The following is a 26648-nucleotide window of genomic DNA, read 5'->3' on the forward strand; positions in this document are numbered from 1 at the left end:
CTGCCGGACCACGTGACCCCCGCCCCCTTTTCGGCGCCCTGGGCCCTGGGCCCTGCCGGTCGCCGCTTGCTTCCGCCTTCCGCCCGCTCCCTGATTCCGCTCCTCGCGTCGCCCTCCGCTGTCCCCGCCCTCGTCCCCGGAAGATCTCTGCGTCCTCGAGCCGCCCCTTGTTTGTCTCTCCCGCGGGCCCCCAATAAAGTTTCTTCATTCAAAAGCGTCTTTTTAAATACGCGTCCCCGCCTCCCTCGGCTCCTCCTGCGCGCTGGAACCCGCCTCTCTTCCTGCGGCCGGTGAGACCTGGCCGTTGGCGCGGGGAACGCTCAGGTGATGGCGGAGCCGCCGCCGTCTCTCTCGGGACGGGACGTAGGGTTGGTGTCGCCTTGCTCGCCCGGCCCCGCCGCTCTCTTCCCTCCTCCCCGCTTGTGCGTGCGCCGGGCCTCCCGGGAGGCTGCGGGTGACCGGCCGGAACCGCGGCGGGCGGCGCCCGCTCCCCGCCGGCCGCGAGTTGAGGGCGCGGGCGGCCCCCCGGCTCCGGGCCGGGGCCGGGGTCGGGGTCGGGGCCGGCGCGGCAGCCTCCTCGTGGCGCGGCTCGCGGCCTCGTCCCTAGTCGGGAGCGGGCTCGGAGCCGGGCTGCGGTCCGTGCCCGCGCGCCCTGCGGTGGCCATTCGGGCGTGTTCCTGGCTTCTGTTCATTTGTTCTGGGCCGTTCACTGGTCGTTAGAGTGACCTGACACCGCCTTTTAATCCCCGACTGACGGCCTGCAGAGTTTCCCGTGCCCCCCGCCCCCTGTCTGGGCTTCAGTGGCTCAGGAAACGCCCTGGGGGAGGGGGAGGGGGAGGGGGCAGGGTGTGGACCACCGTGTAAAAAAAAAAAACCCTTTTGTGTAAATTGAATGGCCGAGTTTATCTTTGAGGTTTGTCCTTACGCCAGAATATTGCAAAACACAAGAACTCTTGTAAGAAAGTGGCCTCACTGGGAGTCGATGGAGGCCTGAGAGGTAGCAGCGGCCCCCAAATTAAAGCAGACACTCAGTCTGCAAATACAGGGAGCTGTTCGCTTGCTTAACGTTGGAGCCCTGGGCGCCCTTGACCTCACCGCAGCCCTGACCTGGGGGGACCTTGCCCCAGAGCACAGGCCTCCCAGGAAATTTGGTAGTTGGAAAAACTACATAGCTTGCAGTTAAGTACAATCTGCAAAGGACTGTCACTTCTTTTTGTATCTGCTGCTTTGGAAAATTCAAGTGTCAATTCATTTAATCTGCCTTCTCTTCCTCCAAGGAATTAGTAGTGATTTTTAAAAGCTGGATGGTTGATCACAGTAGTTATTGCACAGATTAAAACCTAGTCACTTTATGTTACTCAGAGTACCACAGAATCAGAGTGGGGTTTTTTTCTTCTATTTATAGTGTTGTAGCTATCACTGGAAGAAACCTCAGTTGCTCAGGATATAACCCAGTAGGTTAAAATTTTCAGTAAGATATTTGAGTTTTTATGTTTATTTGTTTATTTATTTAAAAGTTGATTTTTAGAGAAAGAGAAACATCCTTTTCGAGGGAAACACTGATCATTCATTGGCTGCCTCCACACCCCCTACCAGGGATGGAGCTGGGCGATGGCCGACCAGCTGAGCCACACTAGCCTGGGTGATATTTGAGTTTTTAGAACTGTGATGATCCCAACTTCAAGTTAGATGAGGTCATTGGACAGAGATATTTACAAAATTATTGTGTCACCTTTCTTTGTTTTCACTTTGTCTCAGATGATCAGAAGATATAAATGAATTGATCAGCTAAGTTTGTGCTATTTAAAAACACAGAATTTCACCAACTACTAAAGCTCTGCCTTTTCTGAGTCATGTATTTCCTTAAAAAAACTAATTACATATAAAATGATAATCTGTCATTCTTGGTTTTTGTATGTCTAAAATCAAGACTATCTTTGATTTTTTAAATGCAAGTATAGTCAAGTTTTCCCTTATTGCCAGCTTTCTCTGCCACTTCTGGAAAATCACTATATTTTTGGTTGGGAGTGTGAGCTGGTAACATGCCTTAATTTTGTTTAGGAACAACGGGATGGAAGGCTGCAGGAAAAGCCTTTGAAAAGAATGAAAATTGGCTAAGAGAGAAAAGAAAGAAGCAGGGTCATAAATATCTTTGTCTTCCAAGCTGTTTTACATCCCCTGCCTGGTTCATCTAAGTAGGTGATGTCACTTCGTAATTGATGTGGGAGGAGAGCCTGTTTGATTTTTAGGGCTATTTTTCTGTCCTATCACATTGATAAACTAGTTTCTGATTAAGGAAAATAAAAGGAATAGAATGGGAAAGGTGAGAATGCTTTAACAGACTCCAGGGGAGAACCTGGGATTAGAGGCACAAAGACTGCTGAGCTTTGATGACACACTGGAGAAGTTTTCACATTTCCTTATGTCTTAATATAGTATTAGCCAGACAATGCTGGCTTTCTTTATAATGGTTGTATGTAAAGGAATTTTAAATAAGTTGATCCAGAAACTGAAAGATGACCAATCTCCTAGTTTTAATGCTACTAAGTAATACACTACGTATGTGACTCTTCTTTTCTAGATCGTTTGCATATCTTACAATTAAAGACAGAATACCACAGATCTTAACCAAGGCTATTGATACACTGCATCGACATAAAAGTGAATTTTTTGAGAAACATGGAGAGGTATGAAATGTATTTGAACTTTAATTATTTTCTTAAATCTAATAGAAACATAGTAAGCAGTTTCCCCACTGTGATAAAGTTCATTCCATTTGAAGATAACTAAAGACTTTAGTTATTAGATGAAATGAAAAGAAAAAAAAGGCAGGCTAGATAAGGCAGGATCATGTTGATCATAAGATCTGTGTGTGTGCTTTGATTTTCAACTTAAGAGTTCTAAATTTAAATGTTTTATAATAGTTTGTGAAGACAGAAAATGTGGCTTTGTAATATAGTATTTTTTTCCTTCTTAAATGTAGGTCTGTAAAAATGTTCTACCCTAGAGGAATTATTCATTTATATAGACTTACATATAAAGTATATATAAAGTATATATATAATAAAATTTAATTATTTACACATAGATTATTCATATATTTTTTAATATATGTAAATTTTTTTTATATTTCTTCAGGAAGGCACAGAAGCTGAAAAGAAAGCTATTTCTCTGCTTTCTAAATTGCGGAATGAATCACAAACAGATAAGCCAATTATCCCCTTGGTTGAGAAGTTTGCTGATACCGACATATGGAATCAGTACCTAGAATATCAACAGAGTCTTTTAAATGAAAGCGGTGGAAAACCAAGATGGTTCTACTCACCATGGCTGTTTGTAGAATGCTACATGTACCGTAGAATTCACGAAGCTGTTATCCAGAGGTAAGTATATAACCATCAAATAAATGTTAAGATAATTTATGCTTTTTTGAAATTATAAAATGATAAGTTTAAAAACCAGTGGAAATCTGAATTTAGTTCAGTAGCTATCAGTGGCACTCCTGGACATTCTGCAAATGTTAACACTATAATAGATTCTTGGCAATTATAATCCATTTGCCCAGACTAGACATAAGATTGAATATGTGAAGTAGGAACTAATTAAACATTTTTATAAAGATTTTTCTTCTAGAGTAAAACAGATTGTACTTATTGAGGGGAAAAATGTTAATTTGAAATAATTATTTATTTATTTAAAAAAATCAAGACAGAACAAAGTAAGCATGTTTTATTTATAAAAATAGATAATATGTCAATGAATTTGTATAAGGAATCAACAGCACAGTGAATCCCTGCATTACTTTATGCACTATCTTAATCTTGAGCCCCTCCCTTTTTTAATGGCTAGTTTAGAAAAAGATTCTGAAAGTTAAAATGTTCTTAATAACTTTTTATAAACTTTCCTATACTAATTTAATTTTTCCTAAAAAAATTCTGATATAGGACTGACTTATAGAGCAGAAGAAAATGTCATGTGGATCATTCTTTAGCTCACAGGTTACAAACATACAGGTTTGCTGATTGAGAGGAATTCTTTGGTATCCGTTCCTAGACATAGCATAGGATAACTTAAAGCAATCAATTGAACCAGCACTAAAAGTAAAATAAAAAAATAACTTTGGGAAACATGCATAAATATAGTCTATTCATTAGCTTTTTCTGTCATAATCTTTATAAATAATCATTTGTTGTTTTTGCTGAATAAGTATGTTTTAGGACTTCTGTTCTAAAAGCAAAACACACTTATATATTAAAAATTTAGTGCATTGCCTGGCACACAGAAGGCACCCAAACAAAAGGCTATAACTGACAAGAGATGCTGTCCTACATCTGCGTGCCAGTTACTTCGCAGGTCAGTGTAGCGTAGGTATTATTATGGTTTCCACTTTACAGTTGAGGAAACTGAGGCTCAGAGAGGTTAATAACTTGCCCAGGGTTACATGGCTAGTAAAATGGTAAACCCACTCTTTGAGCTTGGTCAGTGCAAATTAGATTAGAACCCTAATCAAACTATCTTTTTCCAAGTAGTACATTTTCATGTCTGTCAGGAACTAGGGTTAGTCTAAAATTCTGAGTGATGGTTTCGTAATTTTTAAACATATCTTTATTAGCCAAAGATGCTGAAAGTTTGAAAGACTGGGTAATGGAGTTTGGTTTAGTGGAATGTGGAAATTAGAAGGGCAAAGGGAATGCTGTCTCTGAATTTGATTTTAGAGGTGGATCAGGTTCAGAGAATTAACAAATCTAGGGCAGAAGTTCACAAACATGACTGCATATAACCCAGTTGGGGAGATTTTATTAATTAATTAATTAATTAATTTACATACAGAATTTGAAATCACTACATTAAAAGAAATACTGATGATTTAATTTGTTTGTGGAAGGGTCTGGGCATCAGTTTTTCTTTCCACACCTCAGAGATTCTGCACAGCCTGGATTGATGTCCACTGGGCGAGAACAGCTTGTTAAAATTTTGCTGAGTTCCAGGAATGAGACCAGTCAGCCAGGGCTGTGGAACCCTCCTCCGGGGATCTCCATGGCAGCTCTCTGAAGGTCTGGGGATTTGCATGGCAGGGTACCAGAACTCAGATTTTATGACCATGAAATGAGGAGCTGTCCCACAGCAGAAGTAGCCCAAAGTAGTTTTCAGATGTCTGATTTGTCAGGGTTCTTGTAGGAGGGATTTTTCTCCTAACAGCTCCAAAGTGACCAAAGAAGTTTTTTTTGTAGGGTCCCAGAGCACACATTAGCTTTACGACATGTTTATGCTGACTTTGCCTCTTATACAGAGACATATTTCTAATTTCCTCTGTCAAGGTGTATGTTGTGGTTTTCATTATAGTTAAATAGTTGAATTGTCTGCAAGTCTAAAGATTCAAAGTTGTAGCCATATGTGAAATTTAAATGTGTTAAGTAAATATACTTCATATAACTGCAAAATGAAAGTACAGAGAACATAGAAGACACTTTTAAGCTTTTATTAAAGTATAATATAAATGCAGAACAGCACACACATCTTACATGTCCAACATTCTTTACCAGGATGTGCTCTAGCCCCTAGCGTCCAGATCAAGATGCAAACACTTACTAGGACCCCAGGAGCTCCCCTTGGGTCCCTGTCCAGTCACTGTCCATCATGGCCCCTCATGGATAACCACTACCCTGATGTGTGCTAGTTTTGCCTGTTTTAAAATTTCATTTAAATGAAATTACATGGGATTTAGTTTGTGTCTGATTTCTTTCACTCAGCATTATGTTGGTGAGATTCATCTATATTGTTTGATATAATTGTAGATCATTTGTTTTCATTGCTATATAGTCCTGCAATATGAGTATGTCACACTATTTAGCTATTCTGTTGTTGACGGGTATTTGAGTAGTTTCTAGTTTGGGGTAATTATGAAGAGTGCTGCTATAAACATTGAAACACATGTTTTGATGAACATACGTGTGTATTTCTGCTGGGTATGTACCTAGGAGTGAGCCACCCGGTCATAGTGTATGCACATACACAGCTTTAATAGAGTCTAAGTTAGCAAACATTTAAAAATCAGAAATCATTCATAGTTAGGTGAGTTTACTCTCTTAAATTCAAGACATAAGACTCATTCTTAACACTAGGTGTGACTTAAAACTAATGAATGATTTGTTAATAAAACACTAGAACAAGGGTTGGCAAGTTTTTTCTGTGAAGGGCCATATAGTAATATTTCAGGCCATGGTCTGTGTTGAAGCTACTCAGCTCTGTCCTGCAGTGCAGAGCAGCCCCAGACTCCACATAAACAAATGAGCGTGGCTGTGTTCCAGTTAAACTTCATTCATGGACGCTGAAATTTTAATTTCGTGTATCACAACATATTCTTCCAAATATGTAAAACCATTCTTAGCTTGCAGGTCATACAGAACAGGTGGCGGGCCAGATGGGTCTGAAGGCTGTAGTTTGCTGACCCCAGCACTTGAGCCTATGCTTTTAAGTTGCCTCGAGAGACGGATTTATTCCAGCAGTGCTGCCATCGCTCACAGTGCCTTCGCATTCTTTGGAACTTCCTTCAGAGCCAGTGTACAGCCTCAGAAAGAACGTTAGTCTCATTATTTCTCAGTCGCTCCTCATTTTTGACCAAAAGTGTTTTACTCCATTTGATTTACACACCTCGTGCTACTGAAATGCTCTGAGTGACCTTTGGCTGTTTCCAAAAGGAAATTAACTCCAAAGGATGAAGATGTGCAGTGGCTGGCAGGACGTTTAATGACGTGCCGCAGGTTCTGAAGACAGTTCCTAGAGGGCCTTGAGCAGTGGCAGCATCCCTGCACTGAGGGTGCCCCCGGGGACTGGCTGCCGGAGGGGCAGCAGCGTTTGCATCTGTACCGTCTGGTATGTCTTTGTTTTTAATACGCCCCGTGAGCTCAGTCATGCTGTTTTCACCCTAAGCTGGAGGACTCGTGACCGAAGTGGCTAAGTTAGAAGATCAGCTGATCTGAATGTCTTTCATAGTTGATTCTGTAAAGGCTGTCCCGTTAGTATTTATACCTTCTTAGTTAGGTTTTTTGTGGGTCAGTATTAATATTATTTGATCTCTCATTGATAGCATGAAGCTGCAGTCATGGTCATAATCAACTTGGGAGGAGTAATTGCCAAAAAAATAAGTAAAAAACCTATACATAAATGATCAAAATTGGTCATTATAATAAAATTTACATTAGCAGTATCTGATTTATTTCAGGTAGTCATTGGGTTCCCATAATGCTTCTATGTTTGACTCTTAGTGATTACCACATTATATTCAGATATTCTGTTTTTATCCATAAGTTTGTTACTTGGGACCTGGCCACGTTGAGCACCCCCAAAAATGGTAAACTGAAGCAGTTGTCTTGAAATTAAAAAAAAAAAAAAAAAGTTTTCTTGTATTGATTTCAGAGAGAGGAAGGGAGAGGGGGAGAGAGAAACATCAATGATGAGAGTCATCAATCAGCTGCCTCCTACCTCCTACACGCCCCCTACTGGGGATCGAGCCCCAAACCTGGGCATGTGCCCTGTCCAGAAATCGAACTGTGACCTCCAGGTTCATAGGTCGATGCACAACCACTGAGCCACACCGACCAGTCTCTTGAAATTTTATTTCTCTTCCTGCTTGTGCCCTGGAAACCCTATAGGGTACAGTCATGAATATGGTCACTAATTATTTAATACTTCTAGTAAAATATTTGATTAGGGAACTTTTTTTTTTGAATCTTCAGCTGAAGATATTTTTTCCATTGCTTTTAAGAGAGAGTGGAAGGGAGAGAAAGAGAAACATCATCGTGAGAGAGACACATTGATTGCCTCCCTCTCTCACCCCATGTGGGACAGAGCCTGCAACCGAGGTATGTGCCCTTGGTCAGAATCGAACCCAGGACCCTTCAGTCTGAGGGCCGATGCTCTAACCACTGACCAAACTGGACAGGACTGATTAGGGAACCTCTGACAGTTAATTAAACTAAGTTTGGGGGCCCTGTGTGGTTTTGCTCAGTGGTTAGGGCTTTGGCCTGCAGACTGAAGGGTCCCAGATTCGATTCCAGCCAAGGGCATGTACCTTGGTTGCAGGCTTGACCCTGGCCCTGGTTGGGGTCTGTGCCGGAGGCAACCAATCAATGTGTGCGTCTCTCTTATATTGATGTTTCTCCCTCTTGCTCTCTCCCCCTTCCACTCTCTCTGAAAAGCAGTGGACAAAATATCTCTGGGTGAGGATTTAAAAACAAACAAAACAAAAAAAATAAGTTTGGGGGATTTTGTGTGCTTTGATTGTTATTTTTGTGTAACTCGATCCATGTTATATCTAACGTCTATTACCAGTAGTTTTTGAGACTGAAGGCTACCATTCTCTTTTCTTTAAAGAATTGCAATTACCCAAATGTGTGGAAAAAGTACAGAGTTACATAAATGTTTTGCTTATGTTTTTCTCTTACTTTAGTCCACCAATCGATGACTTTGATGTGTTTAAAGAATCGAAAGAACAAAACTTCTTTGAGTCGCTGGAATTTATCGAGGCTTTATGTGTTCACCTGCAAGAGTTGATAATAACGATTGAAGACCTAGATGAAAGTCAGCTGAAAAATGAGTTTTTTAAACTTCTTCAGGTAAATGTGATAATTAATCTCCTGAGTATCTTTGTTGATTTAAACAGTTAAAAAACAGACTGGTACACATTTAACAACAAAGCATGTCTACACGTTGTCATTTTAGTTATCATTGATCATTTACCATTTTAGTAGTGGTGTCATTCAAGAGGTGAAGATCCATTTAATCTCAAAAATGCATTTTGAAATTTCTTCTACTCCACCTGGAGGTGGTTTTAGTGGCTTCCTAGCTTCTGTTATTTTTGAGAGAGGACTTCACAGTCATTTGGTTGGCCCAGCCTGACTTGGGCTTGAGTGCCGGCTTTGTTGCCTATTTGTGGTTGGACCTGAGCAAGTTACTTAATTTCTCTAAGCTTTAGTTTCCACATCTGTTAAGTGAGGATGGTATTGTGTACCTCATAATTTGATGTGAGAAACCGGATTCATTCGCGTGAGTATAGCTCACAGCTGGAACACAGAACACGTTGTCTTCATCAGGTAGAAACAGCGTCCTGTTTAATATGGTCTCATTACATTTCTTCATTGAGCTTGTATAAGCTTAGTTTTAAATTCTCATTCAAAACATCTTCACATTTAAATTACTAGATTCGAAACTCTTTGAAAATGTGTTGTACACAGTAGTACCCCAGTCCTGACTTCCTAGGAAGAATTAGAAACATTTCCAGAAAGAGATGTTAGGAAATGTTAAGAGAAATAAAGCAGGGAAGGGGGCTGGGGAATGTTGGGGGAGGGAGGCAACATTAAGTAGGGCTGCCAGGGAAGAGCCTGCCAAGACGGTGACTTGGGGAAGACCTGAAGCTGCTGGAGAAGCAGGTCACAGGCATGCCTGGGGTGGAGCATTCCTGCTGAGGGCCTGAGGTCAGAGCCTGCTAGGCATGTGAGAACCCGGGAGGGGATTCTGTAGGAAATGAGAGAGGTAGAGGAGGGGCTAGAAGGGCCACAGAAGGCAAAGTAAGCAAAGGTAAGGACTTGGGTTTAATTCCTAAAATGAAATGGGAAGCTATTAGAGGGTTTGGATCAGGGAATTAACATTAAATGACTTATTTCAAGGGTTACTTCTGAAAACAGAACAAAGGGGCTCGGGGTAGAACTTGGGAGACCTGTCATTAAAATGACTCAGGTGAGGGATGACTGGACCAAGTTGGTAGCATAAGAGGTGTTAAAAATCTCAAGATCCTGGATATACTTTGAAAGTAGAGGCTCCAGACAGGTTGTGAGACGTGGCAAAAGTCCTGATGGAACTTAGGGCAAGCAGAGTGAGCTAAGTGATTAAGAGGGAAGAGCTTATTTTGAATTTGGAAGAAAAGGTGTCAGGGTATTGTTAACTAAAAAATCCAGTTATTTTTTCCCTTCTGAACTATTATTTATGCTTAGCTTAGAATAAAGAAAAGAAAAGCAGCATGTTACTCGTTACCCATGGTGTGCCCATTCTTTCAGTCTGTGCTTATAACATGTTCCTTGTCCTGTAAGTATAAGGTGTTGTGAGGAGGAGCACCAGCCTACTTTCTGTCACCTACTTCGGCCAGCTACCCCAAGTTGCTGTTCCGCTCTCCAGTAAAGGAGGCCAAAATTGCCCCCTGGCAGTGTTCATGGTGACCAGCAGGTTAACCTCCTACAAAGAGCTCCAGGCTATTTCAGTTTGTGGGACTATTGATCTGTTCCTAAAACCATAAAACTCTCCCCCATCCTTACAAACAGTTCGTAATCTGCTCTGTCAAACACTATTCCTGATGCCAGACGTGATGGTGAGAAAAACAGACCGGTCCTTGCTGTCATAGAACTTGTAGTCTTGAGGGACTATAGATAATTAATTAAGGACACAAATCAATATAGACTTGATTACAGACTGGAAATATGCAGGCGGCCAACAGAGACCCCGACCTCTGCTGGGGAGGGCCGCCGTCCACACCAGCAGATGCTTCTTTATCAGACTTGGACTTGCACTTCAAAAAAAATTCATTTAATCCTTCTTTTAAAAATAATACTTTTGGCTGGTACATGCATTTCCCTCTTATTTTGAATCATGTAAGAAGAGTCTGTTTTGGCTAATATTTACTGAGTACTTCTGTATGCCGTCTATTGGATACATTACTTACACCCGTTATGTCAATTCTTACAATGACTCTATGAGGTAAGTACTATTATTATCTCACTTTTCAGTTGCATAACGTGAACCTTAGAGATCATGTAATGTACCAATGGTCATTAATTGGAAATGCAGGAATTTGAACCCAGGTCTGTCTGATTCCAGAGCCTGCACTCCTAAACATGTACTTTCAGTTATAGCTTTAAAAAAATAGGGTTATATGCCATTTCCTACAAAATAAGCTTGAGTATTGTTTCAATTTATAGTAGAATAGGAGATTATTAGAGTTGGAAGGGTCTTTAGACATCACCTTGTCCAATTTCTTTATTTTACAAGTGAGAGAAACCCCAGAGAAATTGGGATTTACTAAAAGAAATTGAGCAGTTTTTTGGGGGCCTGGGGGCTGGGAGGCACTTTTATTTTTCTCTTGTCACTGAATTATAAAGTAAACTTTGTAGCTTCTTTTTACAGCATCGGATCATGTGCTTTTATCTGCAAGATGAAAAACTCATTCTGATTAAGTGATATGGTCGTTAAAATCAAACCAATTTTTTAAAGTTCACTACATACTGACCAGTTAAAAATTTCATTGTTTTCCCTTTAAAAAAATGTTTTTCTATTGATTTTACAGAGAAAGGAAGGGAAAGGGAGAGAGAAAAACATCAATGTGAGAGAGAAACATTGATCAGCTGCCTCCCACAGGCCCTGCACTGGGGATCGAGCCCGAGGCCCAGGCATGTGCCCTGACCTGCAATCGAATCTGTGACCTTTTGGTTTATGGGACAGCGCTCAAGCACTGAGCCACACGGGCCACGGCTGTTTTGCCTTTTTAATACAACATCATGTAAACATAGTCTTTGCATTATTAGACAAAGTGGATTTGATGGGCATTTTATATTAAGAGTTATGTAGAAATGAACTTCATGAATACTTCTACAACCCTTCCCCCCACATATTACATGTTAGCGTTTGTTTGTATTCAAAAGAAGGTAAATGTTTGCACCTTTTTTTCAGATTTCACTGTGGGGAAATAAGTGCGATCTGTCTCTATCAGGTGGGGAAACCAGTTCCCAGAAGACCAATATAATACATTCTTTGGAAGACCTAAAGCCTTTCATTTTAGTGAACGACATGGAACGTCTTTGGTCACTGCTTAGCAATCTCAAGAAAACAAGAGAAAAAGTATCTACTATTAGAGTGGATATTGTTCTGGATAATTCTGGGTTTGAACTTGTTACAGATTTAACATTAGCAGACTTCTTGTTGTCTTCTAAACTGGCTACTGAGATCCATTTTTATGGAAAAATGATTCCATGGTTTGTTTCTGATACTACTATACATGATTTTAACTGGTTAATTGAACAAGTAAAACATTCTAATCATAAGTTAGTATCCAAGTGTGGGAATGACTGGGAAAACTATGTTAAAATGGGCAGATGGGTTTACCACGATCATATATTTTGGACACTGCCTCATGAATTCCATGCAATGTCTCAGGTTGCTCCTGACTTATATGCTGAACTACAAAAGGCACATTTAATTTTATTCAAGGGTGATTTGAATTATAGGAAGTTGACAGGTGACAGGAAGTGGGAGTTTACCGTTCCATTCCACCAGGCTTTGAATGGCTTCCATCCTGCCCCTCTCTGCAGCATACGAACATTAAAAGCTGAGGTTCAGGTTGGTCTGCAGCCTGGGCAAGGTGAACAGCTGACAGCTTCCGAGCCCAACTGGCTGACCATTGGGAAATATGGAGTATTTCAGTTTGATAGTCCACTTTGACTTGGGCTAGGAACTCTGAGTTTGGAGAAAGATCTGACAGGCACATTTCATCCTCAGAAAAGTGGTGTGTGAATTTAGTTCTTGACTGCTTTGTGTTAGCTCTGAGAAGCTTGGCTTCTCGGTGCTCAGTTACATACTCTGGATGCCTTTTCCTTTGAACATTTTGCCCCATCCATTGTTTTGGGGAGAGATGGGTTAAGCTAGTTACAGGTATTTACATTTATGTTGGAATCTTAGTAACTTATTTCAGGTTAAATGCATACTTCAAGTGGTTTTCATGAGCCTATTTTTAATTGGGCAGAAAGCAAAATATAAGTGAATAAGTTAACTTTTTTTTACTTTTATGCTGCATGGTATTTAATATCCTGGGAAGCATGGAATTTTATTTAACTTGATTTGGGGCTCTAGAAATGAGGGCTCTGTGAAAATACACATCTTAAATGTGCTTTGTAAAGAGGCATTTCTCACAACTGTGATATTTGAGCACATGAAAGTAAAGCTTACCTCATAAGTTAATTATAATTTTGTTCTTAAATTTTATTTCATTTCAGTAGCCTGTTTTATTTGCCTGCATTTGCATTTTGATTGGAATGGATGGTAGAGACCACAAAATTGAGCAAAATGAAATAAATGGTATTTGAAGAAAAATGTAATACCTTTTACATTCTATTTATGATCAACTGAAATGTATTTTAACACGTTTTAAATGAACATTTTAGATTGCTCGGCAGTTTTAAAAAATGCTTTAGATAGAAAAGATTCTTGTGCATTGAATTGGGAGTACTACCAATGAGTTGATTCATTTTTTTATATTCTCACACATTTATTGGTGATTGCCAGATATTAAAAACAATAAGTTTCAGGTCAGTTTGTTTTGAAACTGAAATTGGAAATAAACCTGGAAATGTTTTCTTGTGCATGAATAATAAAATGAATTGTTCTGAGAGTCAAATTGGTTTTATTTCCCAGTGGGGGAAAGTTAAGAAGGGAAGATTTAAGATGAGTTGTATATAATGAAGAAACTCATAATGTGTATTATAGATGTTGTCAAAGCAGTTCTTAAAGTATATCATTAAATGAAGTTACAGTGTTGCCTTTATGTGTTTAACATTTGTTTGTAGAATGTTTGTATAAAGCTGCACTTTGAGTTGACTCCTTATCTACACGTGTTCCTGCTGTAAACATTAAGTTACTCAAATATCGAGAGTATTATAATTATTGTAGACACTTGACATAAGTTAGAGCACAGTGGTAGTGTTGATGTCATAGCTACGGTGTGAGCTGTAGTATAATATGTTACATTTTCCAAAGCACTGGATTTTTTCTGTTTTTATCATGTTTTATCAAGAACATGAACTTAGGATGTCTGAGGAAATAGTTCACCCCTCCTAAAAGAGAGAGAGCGAGGAAGCAAGAAAGGCACCCCGTGGAGGAGGAAGTCAAGGTGGCATCTAAGAAAATGCTTAGCAGGAGGGAGGGCCTCCTGTAGTTTCACCAGTTGACTTTTTTAAGCCAACCTTTCTTGAGATATGAGTCACATACAATTCATAGACTTTAAGAATACAGCATTTTAGTATATTCACAGGGTTGTGCATCCATTACCAAAACCTAATTTCAGAACATTTACATCACCCCTGAAAAAAACCGTGTACCTATTGATAGTCATTCCCCATCCCCCTCTCAGCACTTGGCTGAGAAAGTAATCTACTTGCTGCTCTGCCTCTGGATTTTCCTATTTGGACATTTCATATGTGAATCATAAAATATTTGGTCTTTTGTGACTGGCTTCTTTTCAAGGTTCATCAGTTGAAGTATGCATCAGTACTACATTCTTTTTTGTTGCCGCATAATATTCCATTGTATGGATATACCACATGTGGATGTATTGTATTTATCCATTCATCAGTGAATGGACATTTGAGTCATTTTCGGCTTTTGGATGAATAATGCTGTTAGGACCATTAATGTACAAGTTTTTTTTGTGTTTTTTTAGTACATTTTTCAGTTATCTTGAGAATATACCTAGGAGTGAAAGCTGTGTTTAATGCTTTGAGGAAATGCCGAACTTCAAAAGTGCAACATTTTACATTCCCACCAGCCATGTATGAGGGCTCCGATTTTTCCACACCCTTGTCAATGCTTGTTACTGTCCATTTATTTTAGCCATGTCACTAATGAGTAACGACGTGCACACTTTCATGTGTTTATTGGCCATTTGTATGTCTTTTTTTGAGAAATGCCTTTAATTCCTTTGCCTATTTAAAGTTACATTATCTTTTTTATTGATTTTTAAGGGTTTACTGCATACAAGTCTGATCAGATATAATTTGCAAATGTTTTCTCCCATTCTGTAATTTGTCTCTTCACATTCTTGATGTGATTTAGATTTTGATGTTTTCTTTATGTTTTTTTGTTGTTGCAAAACATTGATTTTTGAACTGCTTCTTAATATCCCTAAGAGCCACTGAAGTGAGGAACCGAGGCACCCAATGGACAGGGCTCTGCCTACAGCCATCTCCCACCCCCCCACTTGTTTCCATTCCAGCAAATTTGGCCTGTGTATGTCTCACATAGGTACAGAGTAGCATGGTGGGGAAAGCTGAGGCTCTGGAGTTAGCCAGGGGTGGGTTCTCCATTGAAGAGCTGAGTGATCTTGGGATCTTTCCCAAAACAGCATCTGAAGTTGTTTAAACTGCTGATACCATACTTGGTTAAGTATGAAGTAATTTCTGGATAAAGCAGCTCATAAATTTCATGCAATACATTTTTATCATGACACAGATTCAGTTATCTTAGGTATGTTATGATGGAAATGTGGATGAAGGGCAGGTAAATAATTAAATGGAGGATTGTGGTTTATGCTGCTTTTTGATCCAACAGCAGATGGACAAAATTTGTAGGGATAATTCGGCTTAAAAAAAAATAAATTGAGGCAGTATTTTGTGTTGGATAAAATGCAATAATGCTTTTGAACCTTTATAAAACCAAAACCTGTGCTCAACCTCAGGTCGTTTCTATAAAAGAAATAACCTTCGCAAAAGGCAATTTCAACATAGCTCAAACCCTTTACTTACATTTTCTGAAATTCCTAGAGTGGATTGAAAACACAATTCAGAATTAGAATAATTAAAATCCCCTGTCCCACCCATTTTCCTGTCAGCTCTCTCTGCCCTGACCCCACTGAGCCTTGTTCTGCCTCTGCAGAGTGTTTCTTTTGTCTCGACTCTCTCCCCCTGTGCTGGACGGGGGTGAGGGTCAGGGAGGCCGAATGCTTGGACGCGTGCTTGTCTTATTACCTAGGTAAAGTGCTGCTGTCCTGTCTGACACAGTAAGCAGTAAGGGACATCTTGAAATTGTAGAGAATGAATAAAACAATGTAGAGAATGTAGAGAGAAAAAAAAAACAAACGGAAAATGAACATAATCCTGCCACCTGCAAATGCCCCTGTTAAAATTTCGATACATGTATTTCTAAGTTCTCCTCCATGCATACACATATTTTTTACATTTCTAAGAAAAAAAGCAGGATCATACTGTTGAAAATTTTGTTTTTAATTCTGAAGTATGTTTTCAACTCCTAAAGTTTTTGTCTAGTCGGTTTCTGTTTTCGTTGTCATTTTAATTTTGTAATTTTTTTCTGGTTTACTAATTAGCTCCTGCTGGAGGGCTAGAAGTGGCTTTTTTTTTTTTTTCCCCTTGGATAGCAGTGTGACCTGGGACTCAGTAATGGTCATAAATCCCTGGTTTCCTGTTAACTGTGTGACCTAAGGCACATTCTCACAATTTTACTGGAAAAGAAGTTATTTCTGGTCAAAGTGAACTGCATTCAGCCTCAGACCAGGGTTTCTCTAGGGAGCGAGGGGAGCTGAGCGCAGCAGCGTTCTGGCATCCTCTAGTGGCCACCTGCGAGTGTCACCCCATCTTCCCCTGGTGAGCTCCAGGCAGGAGGCCTGCTCCAGTGCAGCAGCCGGCGGGACTGAGCCCCCACCAGAGGCCGCCACTCCCTGGCCGCCTGCCTCCCGCTCTTCGGTGGCTCACATTGCCCCCTGTCAGTTCATTTACTATTCACCCCACTTTCAGATCTTTTAGGAAGTCCGAGGGAAAATCGGTTCTTACAGAAGCCGTTTCTAAAGTGTTGATCCCCGTTAGTCATACATTTGGGGGGCCAACCACCGACTGTGTCTTCGCGTATTTGCCCCACACGTCATATTGACCGCAGGGGTGCTCAGTGGAGGACTGATAGGTGACGGCTTCCAGCATCTGGAGTAACTTGAACCTCCGAGGTGCTGCTGCTGAACCGAGCCGGGAAGATGAAGCGGGTCAGCCGGAAGGCCCGCCGGCTGGCCCGTTAGCACCGGGTGAGTGACAGATGCAGGTCGTAACCGGGCGTTTTCAGTAAAGGCGCGCACCTTTCAATACAGCTTTATTCCTTCAACACTGAGATCAGCTCTCCACTTGTTAGGCATTGTTCAAAAATGTGATTTTAAAAATGGTCATATTTTCTTTTGCTAGGTAGTGTTCAAAATTGTTGCTGATATAGAAGCAGCTGAAATGAGCATCTTCAGGCAGCTTGGTGCCCATTAAGATCTGCAGGTCTTCGGTGACTGTGAACTATTCGAAGCCACTCAATCACTCTAGTGCTCCTGGAAAGTGTTTGTATTAGGCTCATAGCCCCGAACTCTCAATATTGAGGAATTGCTTTACATAAGAAGGGACGTTGCTTTTCTCCTTACTTAAAAAACTCATACTGGAGACCATGCTGATGACGTTCAGTCCTGCTTGAATTCAATACGAAGTTTAGGCACAAGGGGGAGATCCTTTAGCGTAATAAAGCGGCTAGATTTTTCTTCTGTGCTATTTAGTACAGAGATTTCAGCAAGAAAAGCTGGCCGAGTATAATTTTCATTGTTGACTGCACGCATTCCTGTGGTTTTGACTGTAAAATCATTACACTGGAGTGAGGGTTCTGGCATCTACCATGGCGACACGGGTCCAGGACAATAAAACTGTGTTCTCATTCCTTTCTTGGCTGAACTTCCATGTATGCGTATAACACAACAAAATATTACAGTGGTTTATCATAGAAGTACATCAAAATACAGGAGTCTGAAAGCAAAATTAGAATGCAGGAAAAGTGGGAGGGGAAATAGTGTTTTAACAACATAGAGAAGTCACACAAGAAGAATCTTCGCAAGAAAATAAAAATGATTTCTTTCCATTTGCTCAACCTTTGCTTGAAGGAAAGGAGCAATACTATATTTGTTTCCTTATTTTGTAAATTTTAATACAGCAAATTAATTTTCACCATGATTGAAAATATGTAAAGGAACGAATACCCCAATTCTGTCTTACATTTAAGATACAAGTTGAACTTGGTGTGTCTCCAACACAGAGATTCTCCTGGTGACCAAGGCAGTCAGCAGATAGAATCCAGGTGGTCTGCAAACTTGCTGGGGAAAAAGTCATGTTTATTTTATGAGTATAGAATTGCAATTTAGCATGTCCTTCAGTTTTTAATATGGGCCATGAACCTCAGCAGTATTAACTGTGCCTGGACCTTCAGCACCTGTAGAAACCACAGGTGTTTCTTTAATTCTCACCCGAGGATATTTTTCCATTGCTTTTCAGAGAGTGTGGAAGGGAGGGAGAGACACATTGATTGGCTGCCTCCCGCACGTGCCCCGACCCAGGCCGGGGATCAAACCTGCAACCCAGGTATGTGTCCTTGACCGGGAATCAAACCCGGGACCCTTTGGTCCTCGGGCCGAAGCTCTATCCACTGAGCCACACTGGCCAGGGCCGCAGATCTTTTCATACTGTGTAACAATTGTACAAGCTATCTTGAAATGCTGTTCTATCACTGTGTCAAAAATTTAGATGCCTTTTTTGGAAGTTTGTGGCACAAAAGCTGGTTAAGAACCCTGCTCTTCTTTTTCCCCTTTTCTTACCATGTCCCTTCTTTTCTTTGCACAAAGTTGGTGGAAGGCAAGGTAGGTTTATTTTTAATTTTCTTGCAGCAAAGAGGAGACACATTTTACTGTATTTTCTCTCCTCATCTCAAGCTTCACTTAATACTAACCCTCTGCTGTCCATCTTGGTGCCTTCCAGGGGCCCTTCAAAGAAATAAAGGCCATCACACATGCACATGGACTGAGTCATCCTTCCCCGGATCATTAGGAGCTTCTCTTTCTTAGTGAAAAGATGAAATAGTGGAATGCTTTTTCTTACCTTAAAATATTTTAAAGATCCTAAAAATCAGAAATCAGAAAAGAGCTGTTTAAAATATAAAGCAAGAAGGTAAAAAATTCAACAAAAATGTCTTTCCCATATATTCTCAGTTTTTACGATAATTAACAATCAGCGAGTGTCAAACATATGCAAATGTAGTCTAATCAGAATGGGTACCATTTATAGAGGACTGTGTTCCAGGCACAGTATTAAGTGTTTTACTCATAATGTGGCGTAATAACCTCATGAGAATCCTGGAAGCAAATTGTTTTATTCCATTAAACATATAAAAGCACCAAGTCTCGGTGATTTCAAGTAACACATGGCCACTCAACTAGTCAATGACAGAGCCAAAACGGAAACTTCTATCTGCTGGACTCCAAAACTCAAGTTATGGCTTTTATTTGAAGTTACTATGTCATTAGCATAATTGTAACCATGAAATTAAATTATTTAAAACGAGTACATATTCTATCAATGAAAATATGAGCCATCAGATTATGTGGATGATAAACCATATTATGAGTTAATGTTCTGTTGAAGTCTCAATCGAAGGGGAAAAAAAAGAGCTAAATATCAATTCTACGTTTTAAAATGATTTAGAACGGGCTGCGTGAGAATAGATTGTTGTCCTGTATCACTATACTTTGTATCATGAGGCACACATGAATTCATGGAATTTTACAGTAGGCTGAACACCACATTGAGAAAGGACGTCTTCTGCAAACACTTTGATGTAGAGGGCTGAGCATCGGCAAGCCCAGTAATGAGAGGATGCCTCTTATATTTCATGCCACCAACCAGCTGAAAAACAGTGGGTAGTTATTTTGAAGGGAAATTATTCTTGAGAACAGATGGAAGTGATTTGACGAGAATGAGCTGGCCCATTCTTCCAACCAAAAATTGTTTTCCTATCTTGGTGAAATCCAAAATCTGTTCATATAAATGATTCCCCTTCTTGCCCAATCTTTGATAGCATTACCGATAAGTCATTTAAAATGAAATGTAGAGCAATTTTATATTAATCTGTAAGAAGTATGCCTTAATCCTATATTTCTATTTCCTTTCTTGTCAGTTCCCAAATGGAATGTGATTTGAGCTGCTGAAACCCTAATAATGGTGATCTTAGAGAAGACCCATCAGTTACTGTCCATTATTGAGGTAGGTTCTTGTTCAAAGAGTCGGTAACATGGGCAAGGAATCTGAATTCCAGTGCCAGCTCTATTACCAATTACCTATGTGATTTTTAGCTAAGTGTTCCATTATTCTGCTACTTAACTTCCTTATATGTAAGCACTGAACTCACTTTTAGCTCTGTCTCTGATTTCATGATCTAATTGTCTGTGTTTTTTTTGCCATGCACAAAGACAGGCAATCCTATTTACTCTCTTGGCACAAAAGTTGGCATTTTGCCTCCGTGGAAAATTCTACTTCCTTCTTTCTACTTTGTGTATGTCATTTTTTCTTCATAGAAACCTCTAGTTTTTCTCCATGTAATCTCTGTTGAACTCATTGAAAGATGGGCTGATTTCCCTTGTCACTCTGATGCATACGATGGTGACTCCTACCTCCCCACCGGACAGGTCGATAGTACCCATTGAACACGACTAAGTGCATTTGCAAGTGTAACCATTTTATTTCATTCTATTTATTTTTCTTTTTTATTGAATTTATTGGGATGACATGGGTTAATAAAATTATATAGGTTGCAGGTGTACAGTTGTATAATGCATCATCTGTATCCTGTGCTGTGTGTTCACCACCCCAAGTCAAGTCTCCTTCCAGCACCGTTTATCCCCTCTATACCCTCTCCTACCACCCCACCTCCTCCATTTCGGAAATTTTAAATGGGTTCTGTAAGAGAAATCATTAGGATACAATTAAATATATTGGTAAATAAGAACCAAAGGATAAAATTTATTTTCATTTAAAAGAGTTGAATAAGTTTCCACATTATGGACCGCAGACCCCATGACAGGAATCTTCCCTGGGATGGAGGAATACTGTGTTATATTGAGGCACCTGGCTAAGCAACAGGACTCCAGGCCGACACTGTTGAGTGACTGCATGAAAGTGATTTTCCCTTTGGTTTGTCCTGGCTCAGCCACCCTCTCTGGTGAGCATCCTTCCCCATATTGGTACCACTCCCTTTCCAATCTTACAAAAGGGCTTATGGAAGCCCTTGTCTCCCTCTGGAGGTTTCCATGTCCAGAGATGATGCTATACTTGCTCCATTTTACACATTTTACTTATTTTCATAGAGAATAAGAAACTTGCCAGTCGGTAGCAAATGGCAGGTCAGAAGGGCCCAAACCTTCAGTGTTTGCCGCACCTACACTGCCTTCCATAATAATAATAATTATCATACATTTTGCAAAGCACTTTATACTTTTCAAAAAAATTCACATCCTATGCCATCACAAGAGCCTATGAGATAGGTTATTTTTATTGTAACTTGATCTATGGGGCAAGAGAGGTTCAACAAGGTCCACACAGCTGGTAAGTGGCCAGATTGGAGCCTGAACTCAAAGGCTTCCAAGTCTTCTGCCCTTTCTGTGGTCCCACAGATTGTTTAGGACAAATGGTAAGATCTCTCAGATCAGAAATATCTCTCTGAAAAGTTAGACTTTGTGCTATTGGCCACTTGCTCTCAATCTGTGCTTCTCTGAGCTCTTGGAGGTTCTGTGGAGGTACTTCGAGGGTTTGGGGAGGCACTTTAGTGGGACTGTAGCACCCCACTCATAATCAACTAGGTGGACCAGGGGAATCTCCAGAGTGGTCTATTCTGCATACTGGGCTCCAGAAAAAGACTCCAATTGAACAAAGATTCATTGGCTTTAAAAGGAGAAAGGCTTGAAAACCACTGCTATAGATGACAGGGAGCCATTGAACGTTCCTAGGGCGAAGTGGTAAAAGTCAGGTTTCAGAAAGCTCAGTGTTTTAGCTCTGTTGCAGAAGACTTGCAGTGTGGAGAATGTAATAGAGACTTTAAGAAAGGAGGTGAAACAAGAGGAGAGACTGGAGAGGCGGCTGGAGAAGGGTGGGGGAGGGCAGGAAAGTCAGAGCAAGGTGTGGGCAACCGCAAACACTCAATTTTTCTGAATTTTGGGGTCCATCAGACTTAATATTTTTTTACACATTTATTTTAAATTTTTATTTTTAAATTATAGTAAATTGACTTTTTTCTTTTGGGATACAGTTTTATGAATTTGAACACATATAGATTTGTGTAACCACCACTGTAACTAGAATACAGAACAGTTCTATCGCCCCCCAAAAAGTCCCTCGTGCTATTCCTTTACAGTCTCCTGTGCCCCCTCCCCAAACTCCTGGCACCACAGATCTGTTCTTTATCCTTATAGCTTTGTACTCTTCAAACTGTCTTAGAAGTGGAATCATACAATACGCCTCTTTGGAGACTGGTTTCTTTCACTCAGAGCAATGCCTTTGAGATTCATCCATGCTGCTGTGTGTATTGTATCAGTATTTCAAGAGTCTCTGAACCTGGAAATAAGGCTGTAAAAAGAAGCCATGGCTTGATAACATGGGGACCATGAGCTGGAAAGAGTAATAATCAGGTTCTACAAATTCTCTGGAGAATTCATTAATTTCTTTGTTTATACAGTTATTTACTGAGCAACAAATATGTGCTAGGTACTGTTTTCAGTGTTGGGGATATAGTAATGAATGAAATAAAAATCCACCCTCGGGCTTACAGGTCATTAAGGGAAAACAAGTCTATGAAAGACTTCATGTCCAGAAGTGATGTGTCCTGAGAAGGAGGGTGGGGGGAGAAGAGGCTATTTAGACAGGGTGGTCAGGCAAAGCCACCTCAGCGGGTCAGATTTTATTACAGACCAGAATGAAATATATGAAACAGCCCTGCTGCCATCTGGGAAGTGAGAGGTCCAGCCGTAGGGAAATGTGGGTGTAAAGGGGTGGGCACGTGCTTGCCACGTTTCAGGAAAAACAAAGGAGGTGTTGGGGAGACTGGCCAGGTCATGTGGGTTCTTAAGGACCACTGAAAGGACTGTGAGTTTTTATTCCAAGTGTGATGGGCAGCCGTTGGAGGGTTTCGAGCAAGAGTGACCTGCTCAAATTTATAATCCATAAAGGCCACTTGTGTTGCTGGATAGAGCATAGACCCTTAAGAGAATGTGTGCGGAATCATTGGGAGAAAGGGGAGAAATTGAGGCAAAGCAGCCGTGAAATATGAGTCTAAACTAGACTGATGAGAGAAAAATGGAAGGAAGATAAATGTAAAAATGATTCTAAAGGAAAATGAAGTTTATGACTTAAGATTACATAGGTTGAAGATTTAAATACGGGAAACTAAGGCTGTTCGGTTTGACTATACCTATGTGATTGAATTAATGTGAATTATGGCTTTCAAATTGTGCCCCTAAGAGGCCCTGGGATTTTGTTAAGATGCTTCCAGGGGTGCCAGGAACAGTTTGGGGGGGGGGGAACATTTTCAACCTCCACTTTAATCAAGGTGATGCGAAGATGATCTGCTTCATGTGTTTGCTTCCCTGTAAAATTTCACTGGGGTGAAGTTACAAAGGAAAAAAAAAAGGAGGGGTTTTACTCTGTGGAAAACCATCTACTCAAAACCTTATACTCAAAAACCTTCTTCTTCTTCTTCTTTTTTTTTTTTTAAATATATCTTTATTGATTACAGAGAGAGGAAAGGAGAGGGAGAGGGAGAGGTAGAAACATCAATGATGAGAGAGTCATTGATGGAGCCCGCAACCCGGGCCTGTGCCCCGACTGGGAATCGAACCCCGATTGCCTGGATCCTAGGTCGATGCTCAACCACTGAGCCACGCCTGGCCGGGCTCAAAAACCTTCTTAATCGATGAATGAAGAGGTTAGTTTCCCCACAAACAGAAGCTATGCTGGCCTCACAGAATGGGGGTGGGCTGGGGCGCAGGAAGCACAGACTTGACTCAGTAAGAAAAATAAAATTCCCCTCAAATATTTTATTTTTTACTTTTAAAAATGAATTCATAATACCTCTCTGTTCATAAATTTCTAACATTCTCCAACAAAATACAGCAGGATTATGTTTCTTTTTTTCTTTGCTGTATTTTCTTTGTTTTAAAAATGCTACACTGTATAGTTAAGGTTATGCTAGCTGTTATAACAGGTAAATACCCAAAACTCAGTGGCTCAACAGAATAGAATGTACTCTTAGGAAGTCCAGTGGGCTGGGATGTGTGTGTGGGAAGTGACAAGGTTATCTGCTCCATACAGACATTCAGGGACCCAGGCTGATGGAGGCTTTCCCACCTTCAACATGTGGCTTCAGTGGTCATTCTGGAATTAGGATCTAGCTAGAAAACAGGGAAAGAGAAAGCACACGGAATGGAGGTTTTTATGAGCCAAACCTGGAAGTAAGATACTTCACTTCTGCCCACATACCAAAGGCTGGAATCCAAGGCCACACCTAACCAGGCTTAGTGAACTTCTAACTAGTCTATGCTACATAAACCATCACAAAACGAAAATTGGGAAAAATAATCCTGGGCCCTGGATTTACGTTTTGGCCTTGGAGCAAGTCAAGCTACATTTCTGTTTGAGTTTTTGTGACTCTGTGTGAACACTGCAGGGTATAAAAATGGATTCAGAGAGTTTTGTTTACATATGTGTTACAAAGTGTCTATGCCTGAAACAAGATGTGGTAGGAGTTAGGGAAATTCTCCCTTTTTGTGTTTTCTTTTGGAGTTCTGGTAAGATTCACCTCCCCAGTGAGGTCTTTTCTAACCTATCATCAGGTACTTTCATCTGGTAATTGTGGCTGATTTATCAAATGAAATAAAGGCAGTGTACACTCATAAATCAGTGTGTGGTATCGATGATGAACCCTTCAGAAACTATCTCAAAAGACATCTGTCCCTGGGAAGGCAGAGGCATTCATTTCTTTTAAAAACGATTAGCTGCATATTTGGCTTCCTGTATCTTGCTTTTCCCTTCTCTTTCTCTTTTATTAGAAGCAATTTTATAGACTCAGGAAATTTATGGCTCGTAATGTAAGCTTATAAAGAGGGCATTTTAATTGAGGTCATGTCAGTGAATCAGCAGAAGATAAAATCTCTTCCCAAAACTAGACTATTTTTGTGATGCTGTCGAGAGGAGTAGATGAAGATCACTTTATGGGTATGTATAGGGTTGGCCAAGCCTCAGTTAGTAATAAAAGGTAGCCTGGTCTGAATCAAGAAAGTCAGGAAAAAGTTTTTGAATGCTTTTGTGAAAACCTCAGCAGGCAGTTAGAATCAATGCCGAGAAGCCAAAGCAGCGTGTGAGGAACAGTCTTCGCTCTCAACATCCACAAACTTTTTTTTTTTAACAAGAATTATTTGTTGCTTTTTGAAAGAAAGTTGGCATAATTTGAAAAGAAACCTAAAGCATGTCTAAAGTGGGGTTAGGAAAATCCCACACTCCCCCACCCAAAGCCATAAGATTTTTCCAAAATAATAAAGACATTTAAAAGATCCAGAAGGAGCTGGGGTGTTGCTTAATTTAGAAACCACATTTGCTTTTGAAAGTTGATTTTAATGGAATGTCTGGCAAATTATCATATTTTGGGGTGGAATTTTTAACATTGGTCCTCCAAAAACTCCAACTTGTGGGAGCAAAAGAGAACCTGAAAAAAAGCATTTATTTTTCATCTTAGAGTAATCCTGACTGGGGCCTGTGGTCCTGTTCTCGAACACTCCAGACACATCCTGTGCATGGTTCGGAGGGAAAGCGAGTTGCCTGGGGAGGGGCTTTCAGGCATTGAGGGTGGAACCGTGATCTTCAAAAACCTGAAGGCATATTTATTCATTTCAGTGAGAAATAAAGCTATCAAATGGACAAGACATGAACATTTGAGGCCCCCCACTTTCCTCCAAGCTTCCATTGTGCAGTGACCTCGCTTGTGATTGCCACAGTCTTTCTGTACATGTGCTAATGTGTCCCATGAAGTACAGGGCTGTCTTCTTGGCTGGGAAACAGTGTTTTTATAAGGTGCTTGCATATCTCTGCTTTAGTTTAATCAACGGCGGCCAATTGTTTTCTAGGTTCCCGGTGATGAGGCTCCTCCGTGGCTCCCGGTGACCACCTACAACCCCTTCTAACATCCGTAGTTTCCCAAGGTACGGAAAATGCTTTAGGAATTTGTTCTCATATGCTGAGCAGTCAAAAGATACGTTTTTAAGTCTCTGATCTCCCAAAGTTCTGAGTAGTTTAGAATGAGAGCAAACACTCAGGTTTTCTGATGCTGTGCGGGAATGTTCTGCTCCGTGTTTTAACATAACACTAATAGCTAACGCTTATTTGTACTTTGTTCCAGGTTCTGTACTGGGTGCTTTACACGCATTAACCCATGCAATCCTCGCAACAGCCCGGTGCACTAAGTGCTGTGATTCCGTCTGCAGTGCAGACGGAAACAGGCCCAAGGAGATGGATGAATTGCCCGAGATCACAGGCTAGGAAATGGCAAGGCCAGGGTTTCACTCCAGGCAGCCTGGCTCCAAGAGCCGGCCACTTAACCACGGTTTGAGGGCCTCCAAGCCCAGGGATAAATTCAAAGACCTTTTGTATTTTTTGAAAACGACAAGATCTCTCACGCAAGTTATTTATGTTACTGGTGCCTTTTATTTTTTCATATATATGAAAAGAACTAGATCTTACTTATAATATGATTTCAGTTAAGGGTACAGCTACTGATTGCCAAGTTTGTTATGCAGGGGAAATGCCTGACCCTACAACATTTTCACCGGAGAGTCTATCATTTTCTGCTACCTAAAGGAGTGTTGGCTTTTTTTTTTTTTTCAATTACAGTTTATATTCAGTATTATTTTGTATTAGTTTCAGGTGTACAGCATAGTGGTTAGACAATCATACACTTTACAAAGTGTTCCCCCTGATATTTCCAGGATCCACCTGGCACCA

At 40.5% G+C, this 26648-nt stretch overlaps 1 protein-coding gene across 2 annotated transcripts in view; it reads left to right on the plus strand.

Moving 5' to 3' along the window:
- Positions 1-217: 217 nt before the first annotated feature.
- The window catches only part of DCPH1 (damage control phosphatase 1), a 94631-nt gene continuing 68200 nt past the window's right edge, over positions 218-26648 (plus strand). Inside the window, exons 1-5 of one of the 2 annotated variants that reach the window (XM_087817693.1) lie at positions 247-368; positions 2582-2687; positions 3139-3383; positions 8450-8615; positions 11716-13627. In XM_087817693.1, coding sequence (XP_087673819.1) covers positions 328-368; positions 2582-2687; positions 3139-3383; positions 8450-8615; positions 11716-12483 — 1326 coding nt within the window. In that variant the 5' untranslated portion in view covers positions 247-327 and the 3' untranslated portion in view covers positions 12484-13627. Of the gene's footprint in view, positions 369-2581; positions 2688-3138; positions 3384-8449; positions 8616-11715; positions 13628-26648 lie in introns of those variants that run through there. The other variant, XM_087817692.1, reaches the window with a different exon arrangement.

The sequence above is a fragment of the Miniopterus natalensis genome, chromosome 5 (genome assembly GCF_054644295.1).
Source record: "Miniopterus natalensis isolate mMinNat1 chromosome 5, mMinNat1.hap1, whole genome shotgun sequence".
Lineage (NCBI taxonomy): Eukaryota > Metazoa > Chordata > Mammalia > Chiroptera > Miniopteridae > Miniopterus > Miniopterus natalensis.